Here is a 26,493-nt window from a genome sequence, read left to right as displayed (position 1 = left end):
AGGTACTTGTCATATTTTCTATTGAATTATAAGTGGGTTTTTCCCCCAATTACATTCTGTCTAGAAATGAAATTTATTTCAAGATCCCCGTAAGAGACTATCTTAAGAAATATGTGAGCCCACATTTACTCCAGTCTGGAGCTGCCAGTTTTTCATATTTTTTAGGCATAGGAGCTGAGAATTGGAAGACACAATAGCCAAGTCAGTTTAGAGCAAGTTTCCCAACTCAACAGGGTCACTTCCTTGGATGTTAGTAGCCAATCTTCTTGAGATGCCATGTGTTGTGCCCCAAGGTCCTATGGCCTATTTCTAACTTCATTTTCGTAGGCTTCCCTTCTTTCTACTCACTTGGTCAGTTGAAGAGAATTTTGACTTAAAAGACATTTTTGCTTTCAATAGGCAATTATATTGTAGAATATACTGTCAAAAAAAGATGTATGTTGCTGGGGTTGTGTTTTTTTTTTTTTTTATAATTGGATATGGGACTTTTTAAAAAAATTGCTACACATAGGTAACCAGAGGCAAAAATAAACCTTTGTTTCCTTCCTACACATACTGGTAGGTAAGGTCTGAGTATTCTAAGCACACTCTAAGAACTCAACCCCAAACTCAAGTACAAACTCAATATATAACTATGGCTTATGATATTTTAGCTATTCTACTTCTTTATCTTATGAACAATCCAGTTATTACTTCAAATGTGCAGTGATTAGATTTAAAAACGATTACAAGTACTGAAAAAAAAACAACCCATGAATTAAAATACAGTATTTTATTTTTTCTCATCTAAAAAACAAGCAACCCAGAATTAAGATATACATAAACTTCTCAAATTTATCCCTAATAAAATTCTGAATATTTATACAATTTCTACAGAAACATACAGTGTATCAAAATCTGCACAAATCAAATTTATAAAATGTGTAGAAATGCATAGTGATATTATCAACTTACAAAGCAAGGATATGGGAATTATTTCCAAAGCAGCCTACAATAGAAAATAGTCATCATGGCAGCAGCTTCTGATGTTTTTTTTCTTTTGTGTTTGGTAAGGTTTCTGATTTCAATATAGAGAATCATTTTCATAGATTATCTTAACGAATTGCACAAAATATCTATTTAAAATTTACACGCACAGTTTATGTGCCACCTTTCTTAGGCCTATGCATAGTTAACAAGGTTATAATTTATTCAACGAGAAAAATGGAGCCTATTTGCAAACACACATGTAGTTAAGGTACCAATTCTCTTTCTTTCTTATAGTTGATTTATTTTGCAATTATTTAAGCATATAAATTTACTCCTTTTTAAACATCTCTAGAGATGCAAGTTAAAATGGTTGATTATAGATCAGTAGCAAAATACAAATAGACAATTCAAAATTATAAATAAAATTCTTATTAGGATGTTTAACTCTCCAAATTTAAGGACTAGCCTTGGAAGAAACAGATTTGTAGACTTTTCTTTTAAACAAATGTAGGTGGGTTTTTTTTCTTTTCTTTTTTGAGCTTTAATTAAAAATATTTCCCTCTGGCAGTAGTTTGTCAATTCCTTTCATTGGAATGATATCATAATTACAGGATCAAAAATGCTTAATTTACTTATCATTTCCCAACTCATGTTATTTGCCCCCCCTTAACATAGCATTTTATTATTTTTAAAAATATATTTTTATTGATTTCAGAGAGAGAGAAACATCAATGATGAGAATATTGATTGGCTGCCTCCTGCCCACCCCCTACTGGGGATCGAGTCTGCAACCTTGTGCCCTGACCAGGAATCGAACTGTGACCTCCTGGTTCAGAGGTTGATGCTCAACCACTGAGTCACGCCGGTCAGGCTTATTAATATAGCATTTTAATATTTTGAGTAAGAGTATTTTGTTAGAAATAAAAACCTAACCAATCATCTCCAGTATTTGGTTTTCCTATACTGTCTTAGTAAATGTTTAAATCCAAACAAGTCTTCTTTTTACTGGAAAAATACTAATAGAAATATACTTCCTAAAAAAATTAATAAAGATTAGGGGGGAAAAATAAAAAAATAAAGATTAGGGAACTAACAATCTAACAGAAAGGAGTTCATATTTGTTAATGAACTATATTTTTAAATAGCCTTTTTAAATTTTTAAAAAATGTGCAGGGAATTTTCATTTGGATGAAAATATAAATAAAACATCCATTCACTCTTGGCTTGAAAGGTTGCACAGCTTAGGTTATAATGCACAGGAGCTTTGTAAGGCTTAATTTAACAAGGGCTTGAAAATTCTTACTTCAGAATGAACCTTTGATGTTTGTTTACAGCAGTGTTTTGTTGTTTTTGTTACCTCCCCTCCCCCCATTTTAAGATTTGAAACTGAGAATTACAGTTTTCTAAAATGACAGGTATTGGGGGAAAGTAAATTCCAGAGGTCAATGGTCAATTTTTCTCTAGTTGGCAGACCCTTCTGCTCTCTTAGGAGTTGGTATTAACAGAGGGCAGTGGGAATGCCAGCAAGTAAGGACTTAATGCCATACAATCTTCAATTCCTATGGGAATTCTTTGGGATTTCATGTTGTTATTTTTTTCAAGCCATACAACATTTGATCTCAGAGCAAATGGTAGCACATAAATTCATTTCTGGGTAGTAAAAGTATTTACTGGTGACCATTCCATCATTACCATCCTATACATTTCATTGAAAGCTCTTGAAATATATACTGAGAAAATGAAAGAGGCACTAAATGTGTTGAAATTCACCTTTCAAAAAAGCAGCATGACTGTGAAGGAAGGCCACCTTGGCTAATAACCTGTGGCAGTGCTTCAAAAAGATGTAAAATTAAATAAAGATACAACAGGTTGATAATCACCAAGTTATATATGAAAGTCTGGTTACTCCAACCTTTTTCAAGTGTGTTGAAAAAAAAAAAAATCAACTGCCTGTCAGACCCCTGAGTGTAATCCCAAAGAAGACAAAGATGCTTTTAGCTCTGTTCTGAACAGATATAAACGCACAAATAACCAACATCATCTTAAAACAAAACAAAACAAAAAGATGTAAACATCTATAAAGTTTAAGGTAAACGCAGTTTTGTAAACAGTAACTGCAGATGACAATGTTATTGTAAAATCACAGTTTATCAATGTCCTTCAAACCTATCAGGAGGTGCTGGGTTTGGAGCTGTACAGAGTTATTAATAGTTGCAGCAGGTTTCAGGCGGTTTTCAGTCCTGTGAAAATTTGTGTGTCAGTAGGTAGGTTATTGGTTTCTCTTATTCTTTCTAAACACTATGGATGTTATTCATTTCCCATTTCTGAGTCATTTTACTGGAGTCACAATTGGAGAGGAAAACTTGATGGAGGACATCGGAGCGGTCTAAGCACTTTCCGGAAGGAATGTGAGTAAACCTGTGCAGGTTCTGGAAAACACAGAAAAAAGGTTTTAAATTTGTACTTTTTTGATGTTACTGACATTAGAAGAAGTCCTTATTTGGCTTTCATACGAAGTTAATTCAAATCAGTAGGCTGTCTTGACGTTTTGTTGATGGTTTCCTTTGTTATGCAAAACCATTTTAGTTTGATGTAGTCCCATTTGTTTATTTTTTCTTTTGTTTCCCTTGCTGGAGGAGACATATCCAAAAAAACATTAAGAAGAGCATGTCAGAGAGTTTTTAGTGCCTATGCTTTCTTCTAGGAGTTTTATGGTTCTGGGTCTTACATTTTAAGTTTTTAATCTACTTTGAGTTTATTCTTATATATGGTGTAAGAAAGTGATCTAGTTTCATTTTTTGCATGTACCTGTGCAGTTTTCCCATCACCTTTATTGAAGAGACAGTCTTTACCCCATTGTATATTCTTGTCTCCTCTGTCATAGATTAATTAAACAAATAGGCATAGATATATTTCTGGGCTTTCTATTCTGTTCCATTACAAAATAGTCACAGGGATATAAAGTACAGCATAGGGAATATAATACTGTAATAACTATGTATGGTGTCAGCTGGGTACTAGACTTATTGGGATTAACCATTATGCTATACACCCGAAACTAATATAATATTGAATGTCAACTGTACTTGAAAAAAATTTTTTTGGAAAAAGAAAGATGATAATTCAAGCAAGATGGACAGGCTTCAACCAACCAACCATACATCAGACTTCGAACTTTTCTTGATCATCTGTCTTCTAAGTGCTTTTATTGTTTATATAAAGACTTATAAGTTATAATGTACTGCTGGTACCGCAAGTTCAGTACATACAAACCTAAATTCATTATCTTCCCCTCCAAATCTATTTTTCTAGTTCCTATTCTGACTAATGACAATATCAGCTTTCCAGTCCTCATGATAAAGGCATTCATGTTGTACCTTCCTTTCCTTCCTCACTTCCTCTTTCTCTCCCTCCCTTCCTGTTGAGCAGTCACAAGGTGTGATATTTGCAATATCACTGGTATATACCCTTTCCCATCCCTATTGCAATGCCTTAGTTTAGCCCTCATCATCTGTTGTAGGTTTCTTCACATAGTTCAGGGCTTCTTACAAGGTGGTCCTCAGACTATCTAAGATTATATCTGTAAGGTAAAAACTATTTTCATAATAATACAAAGACCTCACTTGCCTTTTTCCTCGTATTGACATTTATCTGACAGTGCAAAAGCAATGGTGGGTAAAAGTGCTGGTGCCTCAGCATTCTAACAGTTAAAAAAGGAAATGCCAGTTTCACTTAATAATGTCCTTGATGAAGCAGTAAAACTTACCAGTTTTACTAAATCTTGACCCTTGAGCATACTTTTAAAAAGATTCTATAGATGAAATGGGAAATATGCATAAGACACTTCTGTATAGTGATTACCACGGATATCTTGAGGGAAAGTACACATGCAACTGTTTGACTTGAGAGTTCAACTAGCTGCTTTTTTCATGATTTGTCATTTTTTATTTTTTTATTTTCTAAAATATATTTTATTGATTTTTTTACAGAGAGGAAGGGAGAGGGATAGAGAGTTAGAAACATCAATGAGAGAGAAACATTGATGAGCTGCCTCCCGCACACCCCCTACTGGGGATGTGCCCGCAACCAAGGTACATGCCCTTGACCGGAACTGAACCTGGGACCTTTCAGTCGGCAGGCCAACACTCTATCCACTGAGCCAAACCGGTTAGGGCCATGATTTGTCATTTTGACTAGGAAGGTCAACTCACAGACAAACTACAATTATTCAAACTTTGTAGACATTTTCATGAAAAGGAAGTGAGCCTCTCCCTTCAAGAAGAAAAACAACAATCACAAAAAACAAATCCACAAATCTGACAGTATTTGTTGCCATTGATTCAAGCTGAGTTTTCAAGCAAAAATTAAGAATTTTTGAAAACTGGCAACCACCACCGTGAACATGATAGCTTCCTAATATGTGTATTTTTGACATTGCACAATGAAATGTGTCACCATTTGCAAGACCATAACTTAGTGAACCATGATTTTCTAAATGAGCAATGCATGATGTTACAAAAGCTGACATGGGTAAAAAAATCCACTCAAAGACCAATGGATTTTAACATAGAACAGTGTTCACGTATAAGGTTTCAGATTCTACATGACAAATAACTTAAGAAACTATCACTTATAGACTTGTGTAGTAGCATCAAAGAATAGCCAAATTATCTGAAAATGCTATTAAATTATTCTTCTTTTCCAACTGCATGTTTATGTGAGGCTGGATCTTCCTCATCTCCTTCAACTAAAACAAGATATAATTTCAAATGGAATGTAGAAGTGTTATGAGAATTAAACTGCCTTCTATTAAACAAATAGAAGGATATTAAGATATTAAAGGGATTTGCAAAACTATAAAACAATGCCTTTCTCACTTTTTTGAAAAAGTTATTATTGCCCTAACCGGTTTGGCTCAGTGGATAGAGCATTGGCCTGCGAACTGAAAGGTCCCAGGTTCGATTCCAGTCAAGGGCATGTACCTTGGTTGCGGGCACATCCCCAGTGGGAGGTGTGCAGGAGGCAGCTGATCGATGTTTCTCTCTCATCGATGTTTCTCACTCTCTATCTCTTTCCCTTCCTCTCTGTAAAAAATCAATAAAATATATTTAAAAAGAAAAAGAAAAAGTTATTATTCATTAAAAGTATTATTAATATGCAATAGGGCTAGTATTAGTTTTATATAAATTATAAATTAATACATAAATACCTGTAAAATTTATTGGATTAATTTCCAATTTTGGATATTTTGTTAGCTATAATATACATAAACATAATCTGTGTGAGAAGAGTCTCAATAATTTTTAAGAGTGTAAACGGAATCCAGAGACCGGTGCATTTGAGAACTTCTGATGAAGCTTTTCAGTTCATATTTCACAATGTTTCCAGAATTATTTTCCTAAAAGTATCCATTGTTTCCTATCGCTGCATTCCTCAAATAATGCCAACTGCTCTCCTAAACTTACAAAGTGAAGTTCAATGTTCTGTCATATGGAGGGCAATTCTAAACATGATTCCCAGAATTTTTATCTACACACTTTCATGCCATGCCTTTGCTCACCCATTTGTCTTACTTACTCTCCATGAGAAGTCTCTTTATACTTCAGTGATACTGGTACAATGATACTTCCTCTATGAAACTCATCAGAAATAGTTCCTATTAATCTCTCTTCTGCTGTCTTATGACATTGTGTTTATTTTAATTCTACCTTCCCCACCCCTTCTCTGCTATTGTAGTATGATGTGCTTATTTTTTGAAGTCACTACATCATAGGGCCCCAGTACTCAGGGGTGGGCAAAAGTAGATTTAAGTATCCACTTTTATTGGTCATTAGTTAAATTATCAGCCATCATTACCTAAAAGATAAATTATAAGGATATGAAATAATAAAATCAATAATAATAATAGAAGTAATAAATACAAGAATAAACTCTTCCATGTACTCACAACTATAAGCCTACTTTTGCCCACCCCTGTATGTTTAGTAACGTCTGATGCACAAATGTATATTTAGTGCTGTGCCCTTTAAAATATCTAATATATGCACATTCCATTTTTTTTATCTATTATCCATGGTAGTTTCTGGTCTCTCAGCCTTTTTTTACTACTTTACTAATATTGTTCTCACTGACCCCTATCATTTATTGCTATTATTCATTTCTTTGTGGAAATAAATGCTCTGTTCTTCAAGATTTATGCTAATCTTCTCCTTCCTAACTTGTTATAAAAAAATCAGCAATTGACACACTCACCACTTTATAGTAATTATCTATGAATGTTGATGACTGGGAATATTAAGCTGGGTCATAATACATACAACACAGCAAACAAGTGCTTGCATGACAGTCAGGGTATGATAACATATATTAAATGAGTAAATAAAGTTGAGGTTGCCAGGTTATTTCAGTTTGGGGCAGCTTTCCAAACTTTATGTTTTATAATATATTTATTTTAGCCAAGTGCATACTTTGAAAATTATACATAAATCCATCAATATGATGGAATCCTCAAATTGGCACAGAACTCTTGAACATTCACAGCTAAAATAGAAAAACTGTTCCTTCCCACAGTGTCAACTAAATATGACCTTTAAAGCAAGAAACAGGCAACATTTATCTAACTACTATATCTATACAACAATAAGTAGTGAAGGCCTAGATTTCTGTTATTTGTCTGTCTCCAACGCCACCTGCTGGACAACCTGAAATATAAACACAATATTTTTTGTTACATATGTTTGCCCTCACAGAATACTGATTTTCCCAGGTTACTGAGATTAGTGGGCCTTTGCGGATATCTCATGACCTCGTTACATGACAATATTGCACCAGAGAATAAAAGTGATGCTTCATTATGGAACAATGGAGTCATTAGTGCTCAGGAAAACAAATGACTAAATGAGAAGGAAATGCAAGTCAATTTGAATGCAGGTTTCAAGATTTATACATCTGAATTACACAAGGTAGGTGTTATTAGAATGAAATAGCATATAATTATTATTTTGGAAGTTGAAATGCAGAATACCTTGAAGTACTGCCATTCCTTATATTCATTTAGGTTACAGTGTGTAATCATGATTTTTGATCCATCAGGCCCCTTTGTCAAACACTGGTCATATTGCATGAGTTGATTAGCTTTGTTGATTCGGAAAAGCTATTAAAAAAAAAAGAAATAAAAAATAATAGAGGCACCTTCTCTGCTGATACACAAAAACTAACTCAATGGCTATCTTATTTTTCTATAATATTTTTGTATGTTCAAAACTGTAAATCCAAAGACCGGAATTGTATTCATTTTGATGTTAATGAACTAACACTGGAAGGATTATGTTCTTTACCCTCTTAGATACAGAAGGGGTCATTAACACATATTTATCACGTACCAACAATGTGAGAAAATACAAGTGAAAACAGATCTGATATCTTACAATCTAAATTAGAGGCAAGAAAAATACATAAGGAAGCAGGAAAATATATTAGGGGAATATATATTACTGGCAGTAACATTCCAGCTTATTGGGAGGAAATGTGGAATTCTGGATAATATTTGCAAATACAATTGTTAAGGGAGCTAGGCTTGCATAGTTATAGACTCACACAAGAATACATTCTAACTAGAGGCTGGTGCCTCTGTCAGTCAGACATCCTTAGCGCTGCCGCAGAGAGGGGAGAGGCTCCGGCTACTGCTGCTGCGCTAGCCAGCGTGAGCCCTGCTCCTGGCTGAGCGGTGCTCACCCTGTGGAGCCCACTGACCACCAGGGAGCAGCTCCTGCATTGAGCGTCTGCCCCCAGGTGGTCAGTGCGCGTCATAGCGACCGGTCATTCCGCTGTTCGGTTGATTTACATATTAGCCTTTTATTATGTAGGACAGAATGTCTTATATTAAATTCTAGATTGTGACTGCTTATGTGAAAAGCAGTGCTGATATTATACCCTCATTTAACTAAAAGTTTTAGCTCAGTCATTTTTTTCTTTTTTCTTTTTTTTTTACAGAATGGTTTATTTTACCAAACAAAGAAAATTACCAAATTGAAAACCAAAGGAATTCCCAAGATCAACAAGCCTGGCCGCTCCCCCTGCAGAACCAACTTAAATATGAAAGGAGGTAATTTACCTGGTTCCCTCCCATCCTGTGGCAGGGTCCTAGTTCCACGAAGCCTCCATTCGTCCTTCCCATGCTATCAATGCAGTAAGCAGATTCAAAGCCTCTGATCTAAAAACAAGGAACAAAGAACCAAAAGCAGGCAACCGTTTAGTTTTCATTATGTCCTAACATCAGAGTAAAAGTTTCATGTTAAATATTGCAGTTCATAGTGGACATATGGGTATGTGTAATGCCAGGTTATTACTGTATTTATTGTCAGTTTTAGAATAGCTTAGAACATAGTAGTCATCTTTGAAATAATTGAGGGTCTTTAACTCAATATTAGAATGGGCTCATTCCAAGGAAGGGCATTGGCCTATAGATTTTGATAAAATACCACAGAAGAAAAAAAATTAAAAGATAGTAACTATTAAGTACAGACTCAGATAATTCACGAGAATGAGAAGCAACTAGAGTTACCTAACCACAGTGGTCACAGACACTAGTCCTAGATGACTAGACCAGAACTGAATTTGTAAGGTAACTCCCCCAAATGGCTGTGAGGCACTTTTGGTAGCTGTCTGCAGGGACCTAAAAGGGAACGTTATGGCAGCTGGACCAGGCAGTGAGACTCTTCTCTATGGATAAGGTAGGTGACAAGCCAACACAGTTTCCATCTTGGAAATGCACATTTCTTATAAAAATAACCTTTTCCCTTTTTAGAAATATATATCTCAATTATAAATTACCATGTTTTATTCATTCAGTCAATATATACTGACTGAGCACCCATGACAGTGTAAGAGCTTTAGAAGATACAGAGAAGCAAAAGCAAGTCCTGGTCCTTAGGACCCTCACGTCTGCAGGGAGGCTGAGGGGTCAAGTCAGTCAGGATGGAGGGATGGACGTGTGGAGGAAGAGCCCTCTCCCATGGCCGCCTGGAGGAATTTTGAAGCAGCTGGTGGGTTTTACCCTGAATGTGCAGGGAAGGCTGAAAAGTGAAATGTAAGGTGCCAGAACAGGAAGTGGTTAAATTCAGATTGAGATTGTAAAGGGAGGGCAGAAAATTCCATCTATTTATTCACTTAGGCATTTATTTATTCATCCAATATGAAGTGAGTACTGTGTCAGGTATGTTGTAGGCTCTGATACACCCGTGAATGAAACAGATAAAGACTTTTGCCTAAGTGAGCTTATATTCTAGGGAAGGAAACAGAATATAAGCCCAAGCCACAATAGACACTTTAGAGAGTGATAGGTGCCATGAAACAAAAGAAAAAGAGCAAGTTAATGAGGGCCTGTGTGGCTAGGAGTGTTTGGGGGATAGCAGGTGGCTCTCACTGAGAAGGTGCCATGGGAGCAGACTTGGGGTGTATGTAAGAGTTAGCTACGCACGCAGAGGGAAGGCGGTCCAGGCAGAGGGGGCAGCAAAGGCTGCCTGCAGTAAGTAAGGACAGTGGGGCTGGAGTGAGTGAGGAGAGGAGTAGCAGGTGAGGCCAGAGAGGAATAGGGCCAGAGATGCAGGCCCTAGAGGCCACTAGAAAGGATTGTGCCTTCCCTTTGAGGTACAGGAGGTGTCACTGCAGGTTTCTAACAGAGTAACAGGATCATTTTTGAAAGACCACCCTGACTGCTGTGTTTAGAACAGGACGTAGGAAGGCAAAGCTAGTCTCAGTGGGAGATATGGCTTAGACGAGAGTAAGAAAGGATCAGAGTCTGGAACTAGATGTAAGTGAGAGAGAAGAAAGGGATTCAAAAGAGACTCCAAAGCTTTGGCCTGAGCAATCAGCAAAGATAGGCAGGGGAGGGGAGACAGGGAGGTCACTGTTGGATGCATTGAGTTTGAAATGTCTATTAGTCAAATGGACAGGTCCAGTGGGCAGTTGGATATACTTGTCTGAGCTCTGGGAGACAGATTTAGGTTAAAGATAGAAACTGGAGTCACCAGCATGTAGATGGTTTTAAAGCCACGAGTCAGACAAGATCACTATACTAATTAGGAGGTTAAAAGATAACCAAAACTGGGGTCTGAACTGCCAGGGGCTATGGTCTGGTTGGGAGTTAAACACAACTTGCTGTAATAGCACATAGAGGTGAAATAAGGGTACAAGAAAAAAGGTACTAAAATAAGAGGTGCAGAGAGAGTGGCATAGAGTCCTTTGTTGGCTTCTTGGAATTCCTTAGGAATGGATCCTGTCCTCTGTTTTCTATCTATGTTTTCTCATCCAGCCCCATGAAACAATCCACCTGCTGATGGCTCCAAACACACATCCTTAGATGTACCTTTGGCTTCTGTTCTGGGTTTCAGTATTACATGGCTTAAGGTCTACTTGACAACTCCACCTGGGCCTTTCACAAGTCCAGAACACCAAAAGAGAACTTGCTATTCCCAACCCCTCTCACTCATCCTGGCTACCAACTTCCTAATCTCAGATGCCACCTGGTCCACTACTCAAATAAAAAACAAAACTGGATGTCATCCTGGCCCATGTCCTTCGCATACAAATCCATCAGTGACCTACCTCCAGATCTTCACTTTGTATGCTTCACTCCATCTCTGTCCTCACCACCTCGTCCAAGCCCCCATCACTTCTCACTGGAAGTACCCTACTGATTTCCTAAAATGTCATTATTGTTTCTACTCTAAATCCTCACAGGGTGATTAAAACAACAGTATAAATCAAATCACGTTACCTTTCTGTTTAAAACCCTTGCATGGCTTCCTACCACCCTTAGGATAAAAGGCCTCCCTCCTCACCTGCCTGTCACTTCACCTTATTAAACCTGCTCTTTTCTGCTCAAGCACGCAAAGCATTTCCTGGCTCAGAGCCTTCAAACTCTTCTTTTCTTTACCTGGAACACTTTCCTAGCTCTCTGATTTCAGATCTCAGATTAATGTCACCTCCTCAGAGAAGCCTTCCTTACCCTATCTTTATGTCCTCTTGAACATCACCTAATTTCCTTCATAGCCTTTACCACCATCTATCATTATCTTCTTTGTTTTTCCTGTTTGTTGTTTTTTTTTTTTTGGGGGGGGGGGGGCGGGGTACAGGGGGCGTTGTCTCTCATCCACTAGCATGTAAGTTCCCTGAGGAAAAGGACCTTGTTTGTCTTGTTTTCTTTCTATCTAGAAGAGTGACTGGCTCAGCCAATATTTGTTGGACACATAAGCAAAAACATACAGATGTGAAAGTTCGTGGCATGTTTAATACAGCGATGAGGCAGCACCCATATATATGGGTGGGTGAATCAGAAATGCACCCAGTTACAAAGGCAACTTTGAAGAAACAAAGAAATGACAACACAGATCAATGATTTTGATTTTAATTATTTCCAGTTACCATTAATTCATTCATTCACTTGACAAGCTTTCTGAGGGCCGTAGAACATGGGGGTCTCTGCATTAGTTCACTGGGACACAATGGCGAACAAATACTAACTGGCTAAGAGAGCAATTTTCAGTGTTATGAGAAATCATGCAAAAACCACAGGACTGAGTCTTTTGATGGAGTGGGAAAGAAAAAGAAAGACTTTTCATTGAGAAAAGCTTACAATGGTAATTCCTACATTGAAAGCACTAATAATAAGTTGGAATTAGCCAAGAAAGGGAGTCAGATTGAGGGGTAGAGAAGTGGCAGGAGAGAGTGGACAGTGTTCCAGACTAGAGGAGCCATATGTGCAGAGAGGAGAGGACACACAGTCAGCTGCTCAGGGTGGTTGTAACTGGGAAAGTGGGGGAGGTAAAAGACAGATTTACCCAAACTTTCCCTCAAGATTCTTCTCTCTCTGCATTCTCCCAAACTTAAGTCTCCAAACACATGCACTTTGATATCTGAATATCACTGATACTTACTTCTCCCCAGTCAACATTTTTGGGTGGCAAAGGGTAGTGTGAGGTGATATCATAAGCGATCTCTTCCATGAACCATTTGAAACTTTTGCAGTTGTGATCTTCTCGAAATTTTTTCAGCTCAGAGATATCCCCATATGCTAACGCCTTGGATTCAGGACGACTGGCATAGAAGTAGTCTTTATATTCATCCCACCAGACCTCAACAACTCTAACATAATTCTGTGGAGGAAAAAATTAATATCATTATAACAAAAATATTTGTAATGTCATAAACAGCTTATCTTAGACATCTGCAATAAGACCAACATATAACAAACTTATCTCAATAAGACCTAATATTTAAACAAAAATGCAACTGAGCTAATGATTCTAATATGTCAACTGCCAAGGATAAAATCATCACGTGTGTTCAACTAAAAAGTGATGGACATAGACTCTTAGCTGCAAGAGATACCTATTCTAAGAGAATATATTCTGTCCTACTTCTAAAGGAAGAATTTGCTACCTAGAGGGGGTTTATGAGAGGCTGGCTAGACACTGGTGCTCCTCCCAGAATTATCTCCATACTACTAGCATATGCAGGGAAAAATCCCATTTCATAAATCATGAAAAACAATAGTTTTGTTTAATAAAAACACATCTTCATAAGAAAAAATCCCATTTCAGAAACCATCATGAAAAACAATAGCTTTAATAAAACACATCTTACAACTATAAAAGGACCATTTTTACCATAACCCAGAATTAACTGTTTTCCCCAGCTGGTGCACTTTAAGAAAAAGTAACTAATGAACAATAAAAATCAGTTGACATTGTGATAACTGACAAAGACCTAACTTCTAAGGTTTTACCGAATGCTGCATGTAGGCATGAATATATGGGACAGATTTAGTACATACTCAATCTAGTCTCTTGGTCTTCTCTAGCAGAATCAGCAAACTTTGTTGTAAAGGGCCAGAGAGAAAGCATTTTTGGCTTAGTGTTCCATAGATCTCTCTGTTGTAACTACTCAACTCTGCTGAGAAAGTAGCCATAGACAGTGTATAAATAAATGGGTGTGGGTTGTGCTCCAGTACAACTTGATTTAACTAAAGGGCTGGATCTGCCCATTGTTTTCCATCAGGAGTAGGAAAATCTAGCATTCTTTTACATTTTTTTCTAGACTACAAGATAACTATCAAAGGGTGAATGTGACCTTGCAGGCATGTTTATTGCAAAAGCTAGTGGCTTCAACAAAGTCTTAGGCAGCAGTATTCTAAAAGAGCATGTAATATAGCTAAGTATTTTGAATCTTTGCAAATCCATCCAAAATTAGACACAGTCCATATCTTCTAGATACTAATGAATGTGAAGAATTAAATGCACACAAATAAGGTTATAGCAACAAAAAGAAGGAATTTTTGGGGTGGAAAGGGGCACCATGGAGGGATGCTGGATGGTTCAATCTTGAAAGAGTGGTTAATTAGGTGGGTATTGTATTGAGGGCAAAGAGAAATGCAAATGAAGATGGCAAATCATGGTGCATTTGGAGTCCTCCAAGTAGTTTGCCACAGGTGGAATGAATGCAGGATTCAGAGAGAAAACTCGCCTCACTTTCGTTTTAAGAGAATAATCATAGTCTTTATCTTATAGTATGTTGTGAAAATTAAAAAATTAATCTAACAACATAAACTGATGAACAAAAATAGATCCAGAGACAGAGAAACATCAACTAGAACGTCAAACCTCAGGGAAGGTAGGGGACAGTGGGGGTAAGGGGGAGAGATCAACCAAAGGACTTCTATGCATGCATATAAGCCTAATCAATGGACACAGACACCAGGGGGGTGGGGGCATGAATGGGAGGTGGGAGGTAATGGGGGAATAAGGACACATATGTAATACCTTAATCAATAAAGAAATAAAAAAATGAAAGAAAATAAAAAATTAATCTATGGAAAGCATGTAGATTTGTGTCTGATACCTAATAACCAATCAAAAAGTGTTAGCTATTATTATTTTTATGGACTTTGAGTTTTATCCTTTATATGAGAGTCATCAAAAGGTTTTAAACAGGAAAGAGACATAAGGACATTGAAGCTGATGACAGAGAGCCAAGTGGGAGGCTGTTTAACATCCATGGGAGACATCTGAAGACCTGCACTAAGCATAGAGAGGAATGGACTTAAGAGATATGTATGAGGTCGAATTGTCAGGGCTTTATCAGGTGAGAGGTGAGTTGGACAACCCTAACATGCCCCCCAAGTTTTATTCATGGGCAAATAGAGAACACAGGAAAAGGAATCACTTTTGAGAAAAAGTTTAAAAGTTTGACTACGTTGAGTTTGAAATATCTAAGAGGATAAACTCTAGAAGACAACTATAAATATCTGAAGCTCAAAAACAAATGGGCTAGATAAATCCACAAAAACCTTTGGCACCCTGGTGGTTGAAGTGCATGGTGCTAAAATTGGAGAAAAGAAAGTGCCTGGCGCATTCGGGGCATTCTCTAAGAATATGCTGACCATGACACTTATTGGGTAGTTTTTATGGAAGCTACAATTAATTTGTAGAGTGCTCTTGACTTGGTTAAGGACTCCAGAAAATGAAGGGCATCAGAGGGCTCTTAGAACTTATGACAGCAGCCCAACAAGACTTTCAACAGAGGCTGTTACCCTAGCAATGGGACATTTGGCCTTTGTATGGAGCTTCCCTGGTTTGTCCTGTTCTGAGGGACAAAAGATATTAATCTTTCACAAGCACTACTCAAAATTTGATTTTGTTTACTACAAAAACTCCTAATAGAATTCATTTTTAAAATTAATTTAAATTTTTTAAATTTCACATGCTGCTGTGAAATTAGGCCTTGTGAGATATGGCTGTTTGTCATTTTGATGTATTTAAAATAAATAAATAAACAAACAAATAAATAAATAAATATTTAAAATAATATTTTCCTCATTTGTGACTAATAGAAGTTGGTATTTTCATTTCCACTACCTTCCTTTCCTACAGAGTGTCAGTCCTTTGGAATTTATTTACGATGTATTTATGGAGAACACTCATGAATGGGATACAATGACTAATTTCAAAGAACAGTAAGATATTTCATGAGTAAGTCTAGCCTAGGGTAAAAGTGAGGACCCGAGTGATTGCTGAAGAGATTGTCCCATTCAGTGAGCTGACATGTACTCTGAGTACCACAGCATGTGGTACATAAATGTCAGTTCCCTCGCCTTCTCCACTTTCAGCCAGAAGACTCACCTTCATAGTTGGAGAAGACCCAACATTAATGGGCGGAGGATTCCCTTGCCAGCCCTCAAGACGGTAGATATGTCCCACGCGAGAACAAGGGACAAACAGTAGTTTGCCGCCACACTGCCATATCTATCAAGAAAAAACACATGTGGAAGTTGTTTCAAATGCCAAAATAAATTATGGCTAAAAATTTGTCTTGTAACTGTAAATCTGAAATCTTAATTAGATACAGTGTCCACAGGGAATTTGTAAACTAAGCAAATCTTAAAATAACTTGCCTGTTTTCCAAACTCATATAACAAAGGAGGCAGTAGGAAAGCAGTAATATACTGCTGCTAAGGGGCCTTCTCCTAGGTACTTGTAGCTCCAAGCAACCTTTTCGCAATGTAACCTTGCCAAACCATGCAGATTCTCCTTTCCTAACATCATTCATCATTTCCATTGCTAATATATTTCTCACCTGGGTGATTATAATAATCTCCTGCCTGGCTTCTTCACCTCTAACTTCTCTCTCTCCAATGCTATCCTTATTTATAGCAAGAGATTATTCTAGCTGAAGGGCAGCTTTGGGTCATGTTATTCCCTTGCTTAATATCTTCGATGGGTTTCCATTGCTTATCAAATTAAGTAAAACTCTCTTAGCTCAGCATGAAAGACTCTCTTCAGTATGGTCCTAACGTACCCGTCCACTTTACCTTCTTGGATGTCTGTCTTATTCATACTGCCAGATTCTGCTAAACCGCGTTCCTCACTGTTTCCTGAATACATTCTTCATGTTTCACCTTTGTACCTCTTCCCATTCTATTTGCTTAGAAGTCCCCCTCCCTTCCCTTTGAGGCAGAATAGTAAGAAGCCAGAACAATTCCTTGGCAGGTAGAATGGGTAAACTGAAATAGACAGCTGATTCAAACTGGTCTCATCCAGCACCCGGGTTTTCCTGCTTCCTCCCTGGCATGACCACTCCCTCAAGCATTAAGCCCTCAGGACAGTGAGTTTCTGATCAGCATCACATAATGTTAGGAACAAAGTCTCAGGTTTGTTGACCACAGAGACAGGCCTCAGTTGTGTTTCAGCTCCAGGCCCAGAAAAGCAGCAAAACCAGACAAATAAAGGTCATGGTTGGCATCAGGACCAGATGCAATGACCAATGACCCCTAACCTAGCATGGACCAATTAATAGAGACCATGATCCTGACCCTGTATACTCATGTTGATGGATCAGCATATTAAAGGACACACCTGGAAAGCTGATGAATATTCTATTGAGATTCTTCCCCCAAGACTTCTCTTAAAATTCCTGCTTTAGAAAACAGATAAAGACACCTAAGACAAAGGACCCAGTGTGCACTCTCAAGAGCACACACACACCTTCTTTCTTCAGGCATGTATATTTGCTTTCTCTCTCCAAAGTTCTTCAGGGTTCCCATGAGGCTTGCAACCAGGAGAGCAGTGGGCAGTGGCAGCTTGGCCTGGGCTAGCCTGGTCGGTGAATCTGTCTCCAAAGGCCCTTCATTTGCCTATGTATCTTGTTTCCTGAGTCCACACAGCCCAGCTGGCTCTCTTCTTCTGCCTCTGTGACTTTCCAAAAGGCCAAGGCAGCTCTCTGAGCAGCCAGCTCAATTTTCTTGGAGTGTACTTTTGATTTACATGCTAAATAAACTTCCACAATGCTAGAGAGTTCTTGGCTCTGAATTCTTTCTTTGCCAAACTCAAGAACCGAGAGGCAACATTGCCAGTAACACCTTTATCTCTACTTATTGATATCACATCCATCTTTCTTGTTCTGCCTCAAATTCTTCCTCCAGCAAGATGCTGTTTCTTAATCACACCAACCAAATGGCATTCTACCTTCTTATCATATTACGAAGTTAAGTATACAGACAGTCTTCAGGTTATGTCGGACTCGACGTACGTCATTTTGTGGTTACGTTGCCATCTCCCATTTATTTATATAAAAAAAAAGCTCCATCATTTCGACGTATGTACATATGTGCTTTATGTTTTTTATTATTTACTACAAGTAAAGGTCAGGAATTGTTATCTTTTAATTTTTTTTTACTGTTTCACTTCATTACTGCTGTGTATGTGCTCCATGTGAGTGATGCAGGTGCTTATGCAGGTGGGTTCCGACTTATGTCACGCCATAGAAACAGATCTCCGACGTAACCCGAGGACCTACTGTAATTCTAATCTCTTACTGACTGTAAGTTCCTTGAGAGCAAAGACTGAGTTATGCTTCTTCCTCACAGTGCTAAGCACTAGACATTTAAGACATAAGGTAGTGCATGTTTGCTTAACTCAAATTGTGATATTGTTCTTTTTCTCTCTTGGGAAATGAGGTGATGGGGAGCATGGAAGGCATTAGTGCACAAGGCCTGGCTCAGTGCCGGGGGTGCTGCAGGAAGGCAGCTGCACTGTCACTCTGAGGACGCACAGTCGTCGTTGGGATCTGCTTCTGTCCTGAGTCATGTCCTATAGTTAAAGGGTAACTATGTCAGTGGGTGGTCAGATGTGGCCCCAACACATGCAGATTCCCCAAAGGGCTTCTATAACAAAAGGCTCCCAAGTCCAGAAAGCTTTGGGTGTGGGGGAGGAGGTATTTTTATTTCTGAAGCCCCCTGGCCTCAATTTTCAGATGAGCCATGTAAATATTTAGTACGTTTGGACCTTGCATTTTGCCTACTTTCCTCCAAAGGCATACATTTTGCTAGTAATTCCTTATAATTTAAAGAAATGCATTGAACAGTTTTTTTCCCCCAAAAACCCAGCCTTTACCTGAAAGTCACAAAAGTCAGTCACTACTGAGAAAACGCCATTTGTTTAAATGCATAGTTACCTTGTATGAGATCTCAAAGTTTTCACCACCCCAAATCTGGAGACCTGGATCATACAGACCCAGTTCAAAGAAGAACTCTCGTTCAATGGCAAATAATCCACCAGCCATGGCTGGGGACCTGAGAAAAAGAAACACTTGAATAACTATTAAGGATAAGCCCCTTCACCAATAGACAACAAGCCCTTTTGGAATACAATCTAGAAGAGAGAAAACTGATGGCCAAACATTAAGAAATTTTAAAACCTTGCAAAATTATCTGCTCATAAATTCCTCAATGAATTTACTGAAATTTCTAATTGAAATAAAATCATGTAGTTCAGTAGCATTGCATCATTTCACCATTAGATGGAGCCTTGGTTCCTGTGTTAATTTAAAAATTAAGCCTTCAGATTTAGTAGAAGTAGCATTTTCTCTTTCACTCCTAAAAATACTGAGCCATACAGCCCTGGTCTGCTAGCTGCTCCTGCAATGATTCATGAGTCATTATGGGATGAGCAAAACCATACACCATGGAAGTAGTCTGTCGTTTTTTAATTTTATAGCTCAGGGGCTTGCCAAATAAGGGTGTAATTCATCTTAGAACAGTCACAGTTCATTCAGAGTTTGCAAATGCAGCGCAGAAATGACACAGAAGAACTAGACATAGCCATTTACTGTGCCAGGGGTAGGACTGCAGAAGGGTGATAGGTGCGGCCTCTTGAATTTGGTATTTTTAGGGACAAGATAAAAACGATTGGGTAGCTTTTTAGGGACAAGCCACTCACATCATTAGATGAGATATGGGACTAATTTATATCCTGTTGCCTGCATCTCCCACCCGAATAATTAATGCATCATGATTCTTGAGATGCCTCTATTAAAGTACCTTTTAAAAAAATCACCACACCTAATATTCAATCTACCACTAGTTCCTATTGATTCTACCTTGAAAACATATCTTGAATCTGTCTACTTCTTTCCAACTTCACTGCTCCCTTCCTGGACCAAGCCACCACTGCTTGGACTGTTGCAGTAACTTTGTAACTTGTGTCCTTTATTCTCTTCTGCCCCCGCCCACAGGCAGAAGGGACTCAACAGGAGTCCCACATGCCAGCTCTCTCCACTCTGAGGCTCTGCTGGCTCTCTCATCCCGAGTTCTTCTTCCCTGCTCCACTCGTGCCTTCAACTTGCCAAACTCTTCTGACTCAGGGCCTTCACCTGTGCTGTTCAAGCTCCTGAAATGTTTTCCCTCCTCCTCCATAGGGTTGATCCCTCAACCTTCAGGTCTCAGCTCCGGTGACACTTCGTCAAGAGGCCGTTTGGGCCCTCCAGGCTGGATGAGGTTATCCTTTCCAACAACTCTGTCCCAGAGTTATATGTATAGTTTTCTGTTCAACTTCTGTCTCACCCGCTATGTAAGTGAAACAAAAGAACCTATCTTTTAAAAATTTATTCCCAGAAAATAGTGCCTGGCACACAGTAAGTGCTCATTAAATATTTGTCGAGTGGATAAATAATGAATCAAGTAATATTTTCAATATTAAAGAAAAATCCCATTGGGGCAATGTTTTTCTGTCATACCCTTTCTTCTCAGAGTATACTGCCTAACTCACTAAATATTAGCACTATTACAGTTTTGGTTACATTTTCATGTCATATTTAACTGTCATTTAAAATTATTCTATTATAACTCTGCCTTTGTGATCTTTAAATATATTCTCACTTATCTCAGCATATATTTGAAAATGCATCTTAACATAAAAACCAGTGAGTTCTTTCCAGGGACACCTCCCTTAAATTTTTCTAACCCACTTAAAGAATTTTTTTTACTAGTCTATGGAATTGTCAGAAATAAAAAACATAATCATTACCCCTTATTTTTTTCTCCCAGGATTATATTAGTCAGGTAAGCAGTAAATTCCTGAATTATTCTAAAAAAGAACTTCAAAGGAAAATTTGGAAAATGTCAAATCAAGCTTAAAGTTCTATAATTTCCTTATGTTTGCCATTTCAGTATCTTGATATTGTGACATGCCCCAATCCCACCAGCATTTGCATGACAGTGGAAACATTTTCCCCAAACAGAGTTCTAACATTATCAGTAGTATAACAGGGAGAGAGAGAGACCAAAAGCAGAACCTTAAGATCAGAAAAATAAAATTAGGCGCATTTAGAAGCCTACACTAACATTTGACTAAACAGTTCATTTGGAGTCACTCTTTTGAAAGACAGTCAACTGTTGCTGATAAAAGACCCCAAAAGCACAGAACAGCGTACATTGTTCTATTAGAAGAGTCACAGGAAGGACAAAGGCTGATTCTGGAATAGTTTCCTTTTTATCAAGTGCTCTTCTGAGAAGGAAACAATAAAGGAGTGTATGCAACATTTGCCAAAGTCATGTATTTTTATCCATCAGATTTAACTGGTACAAAACTAGCATATAAAACAAAAGGAAGAAAGAAACAAAACACCCCAAATCTCTTGCTATTGCTTTCATTGCTAACATTACATCCAAGGCATCAAAAAAAGTGGCACCTGCATTTAGGGAAAAACCAATTATAAAGAAGTGAATGTGAATTTAAACCTGTGGAATAGTGCGAGGAAAGAAGTCTTCAGAATCTAATACAGCACCTATGGTTTTAATAACAAATGTTATAGCTTGGCAAGAGGTTAATAGGTTAGCAGCAAATGGAGAAAAGAAACACATGTAAGTGATTTAGTGATTACCGATATGGTTCAGTTTTTGTCTTTCTGATTCTCTTCTCTTGAGGGGTCAGAGGCACCCGTTTCCAGAGCATACTCCAATCCCATGCTCCTCGGGCATACCCATCTTCGTCACCACCCCCTTGGGGTACAATTTCGTATGTGTTGCCATTTATGACATCTATAATCGGCACAGTGCAAATGGTTCTGTATTTTGTTGATGATAGCAGCAAAGATGAAATGGAAGGGTATGCATGGACCCACATATATATACATGAGTACATGGGGGAGGAAAAAAAAAAAAGGACTTAGATAAACATTCCACATAAGAAAATAAAGGAGTAATCTTTACCGATAAGGTTCAGTTTTATGTTTTCTTTTGGCCTTTTCCTTGTGGCTTAGAGGAATACGTTTCCATAGTAAACTCCAGTCCCAGGCCCCTCTGGCAAAACCATCTTCATCCCCACCTTGCTGTGGTTCAATGGAATAATCATTCCCATCTATGTAATCTATTAGAGGCACAGTACATGTAGTTCTGAAACATTTACAGAAAATGAAAAAGCATTTAAGAACCCAAAACTGACTAGTTTAGCATGCCTAGATAAATTATCTCTTTTTGTCACTGATTTGGGTTTTTGTTGTTGTGGGGTTTTTTTGTTTGTTTGTTTTGTCTGTTTGTTTGTTTGTTTTTTGCATTAGGGGACTTAAATGTCTAATGGGAAGTAGAAGTAAATGAATGGCCTATAAAAGTCAAAGAGCCCATTTTCATAAGGGAAGGATAGAGGAAGGAGACTTATCCCTCAACTTACAGACAAATGTCAGGGACAAAGAGCCATGTCTTTTAGCTTAATAGTGTTGTCTCATTTTCACCTTGGTCCTACAGGTAACTTTTTCTTTGTAATTTTGTATTGCTTACAAGATTTTCCTGCCTGTTACTTCTCCTCCATAATCCTCCATTATAAAATAAGTGTGTGTGTGTAAGGTAAGTGTGTATGTGCGTGTGTGCATGTGTCTGTATAAAAGGATAATACTGCTCCATTTTTAGCAGTTCTCCCAACTCTTTGTTGCTTTCTATTTCTTTAGAAGTAGTTATGAAAACCTGTTTCTGTACTTTTTCTTGATCTTTTTGTCCTACTTCTTTTTATTGCAACAAACAGTTTTCATTGCAAAGAAAAAAAAAAAAAAGAGTACTGTATTGTATTCCTACCCTTTAAAAAAATGAGGAAAAAAAGATCCCTCAAAACCTAAAGAATTTAAGTAAAAAAACCGCTTGCATTTGACTTTAGGAAAATGCTACTACTATATAACTAGGTGCAGAGTCAACTCTACAAAGATAATTTATTCTGCTTGTTTCAATGCTCATTTTATCAGAGAGGATTTAAAATGCATTTCCTAAAATGGAGATTACAGTGCTTTTTCAATGTTTAGAAACCAAGGAGAAGGGAAAAACGTGAGGTGCTTAAAATTTTGATATGGTGGAAGTGGATTTGAGCAGGATGTGTTATTCCCTCTGGAATCATTTCTATGAGACGGTGGAGGGTCACTGTGGGATCTGTGGCATTGCCACAAAATCCTGTGGAAAACCACTTCCTTACTGCCCCAGAGGACTGCTAGTTTCCACCTGGAGAGGTGAAGGTTGGTTTTCTTTCCTCACTTCTCCTGAGTCTCATATTTCTTAATTATTGGTGCCATGTAAGATGTCCCTGAGAGATCTGTTTGACAGCTGATTAGCTGTCTGATTTGGGACAAATTAATTAACTTCTCTAAGCCTCAGTATCCTCTTCAGTAAATGGAGCTAAAAATACCTATCCTGCAGGGGTGCTGTGAGGATTAAACCAGACAGCTGGTTTAAAAATGGAAAAATCTACATATATAAAAGCCTAAGCGACTGTTATGACCGGTCGACTGAACAACTGGTTGCTATGACGCGCACAGATCACCAGGGGGCAGACGCTCAATGCTGCGCCCTGGTGGTCAGTGTGCTCCCACAGTGGGAGCACTGCTCAGCCAGAAGCTGGGCTCACAGCTGGCGAGTGCAGCTGCAGTGGCGGGAGCCTCTCCCACCTCAGCAGCAGCGCTACTGAGCAGTGGCGGTGGCGAAAGGCGCAGTGGGGCCAGGATGAGCAGGAGCGGTGCAGGGCCTGGCCCTGGCTCGGGCTCCTCCCCAGCCGCCTGCCACTTGGCACTGCTACACCCCTTGGGGGATGTTGGACTGCGAGAGGGTGCAGGCCAGACTGAGAGACCTCACCCGTGCACAAATATGTGCACCGGGCCTCTAGTTTATAATAGGCCTTACATTACCTCTTCTGATGATTCAATCCTCCAGGGGGCGTCCTTTGAGACATGCCATTTGCCATAGGGCCATGTCTTATTTTCCTAGGTTCTAAAATAGTCACAATTCTGGACTAAAGGCAGGAAAGACTTTTGGAACCAGGAGATGAATGCTGTCTTCTATTGTTTCAGATATTTCTGTAAATTTGATGGGGATCACCACATTTCCATTGAATAGCTGCCCATTTCTAAACTTAAAGTTTCTATAGGATCCTGAAGCCTTGACACAAGTAAAACTGCTCCTTACTATCTCGAGTAATAATTAAAAAACCAATAAATATAATTTCAAAGCTTGTTCCTTCAAATCTTTAGAATTGTTACTGTGGTGTAGAGGGAGCAATCAATATTACTATTAGAGAAAGCTTTTGGAGCTAGAGGCAGTCTCTCAACCACAGATGATTCTTGAATCAGACACCCTAGGCTAATCCCAAACGCCCAACTGCCTGCATCTGAATCAGCGCAAAGTATTAGTCTATCTCCACCCCAGGAAACAACTGTCTGAGTGATAACACTCGGAACAGAACACTTTATCTGTTGACTGAAACTGAAATCAGAAGAACGAGAATATTATCTGTCTTAGGATGAGGTTTACTTTTCAACCAGGAAAGCAAAAAAGCAAAGTGATGTTACCTGTCCTTAGAAATGGGAGCTACAAGTGGTGCATACCAGTTAACTGCCACCTCACAGTGGGCATCAAGGTATATCAAAACCTTAAAAAAAAAGAGGCAGGGTGAAGAATACTCTTATATGGCACATCACATATCACATACAATTTAAAGTTAGATACCAATATAAGTTAGCATTAGAGTCATTTTTAACATACTAGTATAAGTTTTATCTGTTTAGGCCAGCATTTTCATTTCAGTTTTTTAAAAAAGTACTTACAACGAAAATGATTGTTTAGTTACCAAATCCAAAATGATGACATTGTAAATATCAATGATAAGAAATATTTCCTACCTGCCCAAGTTTAGCCTTCTGGGCACCAATACTTCGTGCTTGAATTAAACCTTCTCTTCTCTCATTTCGAAATACCTTTACTAGGCCATTCCACTGCTTAATATAGTCATCCAGTTGTTTTTTTAAGTGTTCTGTGAATAAAAAATTCAATCAGCATTATAAATTATATGTATGCATCTAAACCAATTAAACTATTATTTTTCTCAAAAAAAAAAGAGACAGGCAAAGGTACTTTAGGCACTCAGTGATTTTACACAGACCAGATTAAATGTTTAATCTATAGGGAAATTAGGTGGAGGTAGTATTTGGGTTAAATTTTGAGCTTAATACATGCTAGTCAGTGTCACTCAGTTGGTTGATATCGTCCCATGCACCAGAAGGTGGCTGGTTCCCCGTCAGGGCACATGCCTGGGTTGTAAGCTCAATCCCCAGTAGGGGGCGTGCAGGAGGTAGGCAGCCCATTGATGTGACTGATGTTTCTCCCTCTCCCTCCCTCCCTCCCTCTCTCTCTACAAATCAATAAAACATTTTTTAAAAATTAAAAAACATTTTTGAACTTAATATGCCTTCAGAGAACTGGTTAGCATGAGAAAGATCAAACATCTCTCTGAAAATGAAATAAATTATAACTGTGCCAATTAACATAAAAACTTTTTAAATTAAAAACTCAAAAATTCACATTAATGTCATATTTAAAAGCTTTCAGGCATGATATTTTGTTTGCTTTTGGCAGAAGCAATAGTTCAGGATGTCTGAAGATAAACTGCTTATAAATAATATCGTGTGACTTCTTCGGAATCCACAAAGGATATAGGTAAACATTTGTTTCTGGGCCATCTTTCTCCAAGTATAATCCGTATCTAAGGTTGTAGTCTTGGTGTAATGAATATAGTTCCCATCAAGTTGGTAAAAAACAATTGAGAGACCCCATTTTCTCTGCATTTTAAGCATCAACAGGAGTATTTATGTATGAATGTATGTATATTTACAAATAAGTATATACACATTTATATAACATATAATATTTATACATAATAAGTAAACAATAAATATTTGCAATTTGATAGAGAAAATTTTGTGCCATAAAAACAAGATACATTTGCCTAAGTTTCCATCTTGGCTTCCCAGTTGCAAGAGAACAGTTTTTGTTTGCATCACTATGAGCCCATGAAATTGGCTCATCACAGCCACGACCAGCTCCTGGATTCTTAGAGATGTTTCTTGTGGACACAAAAATTATTTTTAAATTGTTTAAACTTTTAGCCCATGAATACAAAAACAGATGAAAACATAGCTGTATTTAGTGATGAGCTAGTGGTTAAATGGGCAAATCAGACTGTACTTAATACTTTACACATTTTTAGAGAACTTATAATTATCAAGACACCCACACATGGCTATTCAAAATTGAGGAGAAAAATATTTCCCTTTTTCTATTTTGCCATCCAATTTTAACGACAATTATAAACAAAATTCTCATGCTAAACTATATTTTTTCCTCCAGAAAAATCTAAGTAATTTTCCCTTCAACTTGAACTTTTT

At 37.9% G+C, this 26,493-nt stretch overlaps 1 protein-coding gene across 3 annotated transcripts in view; it reads right to left on the bottom strand.

The window, feature by feature from the left end:
• Positions 1-754: 754 nt before the first annotated feature.
• The window catches only part of GALNT7 (polypeptide N-acetylgalactosaminyltransferase 7), a 142,407-nt gene continuing 116,668 nt past the window's right edge, over positions 755-26,493 (bottom strand). The window contains exons 4-13 of one of the 3 annotated variants that reach the window (XM_080673284.1): positions 24,952-25,082; positions 24,622-24,701; positions 22,013-22,195; positions 21,685-21,867; positions 18,979-19,096; positions 16,149-16,271; positions 12,906-13,124; positions 9,083-9,181; positions 7,994-8,122; positions 755-3,398 (exon numbers count right to left, since the gene is read on the bottom strand). In XM_080673284.1, coding sequence (XP_080529410.1) covers positions 3,261-3,398; positions 7,994-8,122; positions 9,083-9,181; positions 12,906-13,124; positions 16,149-16,271; positions 18,979-19,096; positions 21,685-21,867; positions 22,013-22,195; positions 24,622-24,701; positions 24,952-25,082 — 1,403 coding nt within the window. In that variant the 3' untranslated portion in view covers positions 755-3,260. The remainder of the gene's footprint in view (positions 3,399-7,993; positions 8,123-9,082; positions 9,182-12,905; positions 13,125-16,148; positions 16,272-18,978; positions 19,097-21,684; positions 21,868-22,012; positions 22,196-24,621; positions 24,702-24,951; positions 25,083-26,493) is intronic. The other 2 variants (XM_080673282.1, XM_080673283.1) reach the window with 2 other exon arrangements.

This window comes from Plecotus auritus, assembly GCF_963455305.1.
Source record: "Plecotus auritus genome assembly, chromosome: 6".
NCBI classification, from domain to species: Eukaryota; Metazoa; Chordata; class Mammalia; order Chiroptera; family Vespertilionidae; genus Plecotus; species Plecotus auritus.
The sequence above is the reverse complement of the archived record's forward strand: the minus strand, read 5'-3'. Positions and strand labels throughout refer to the sequence as shown.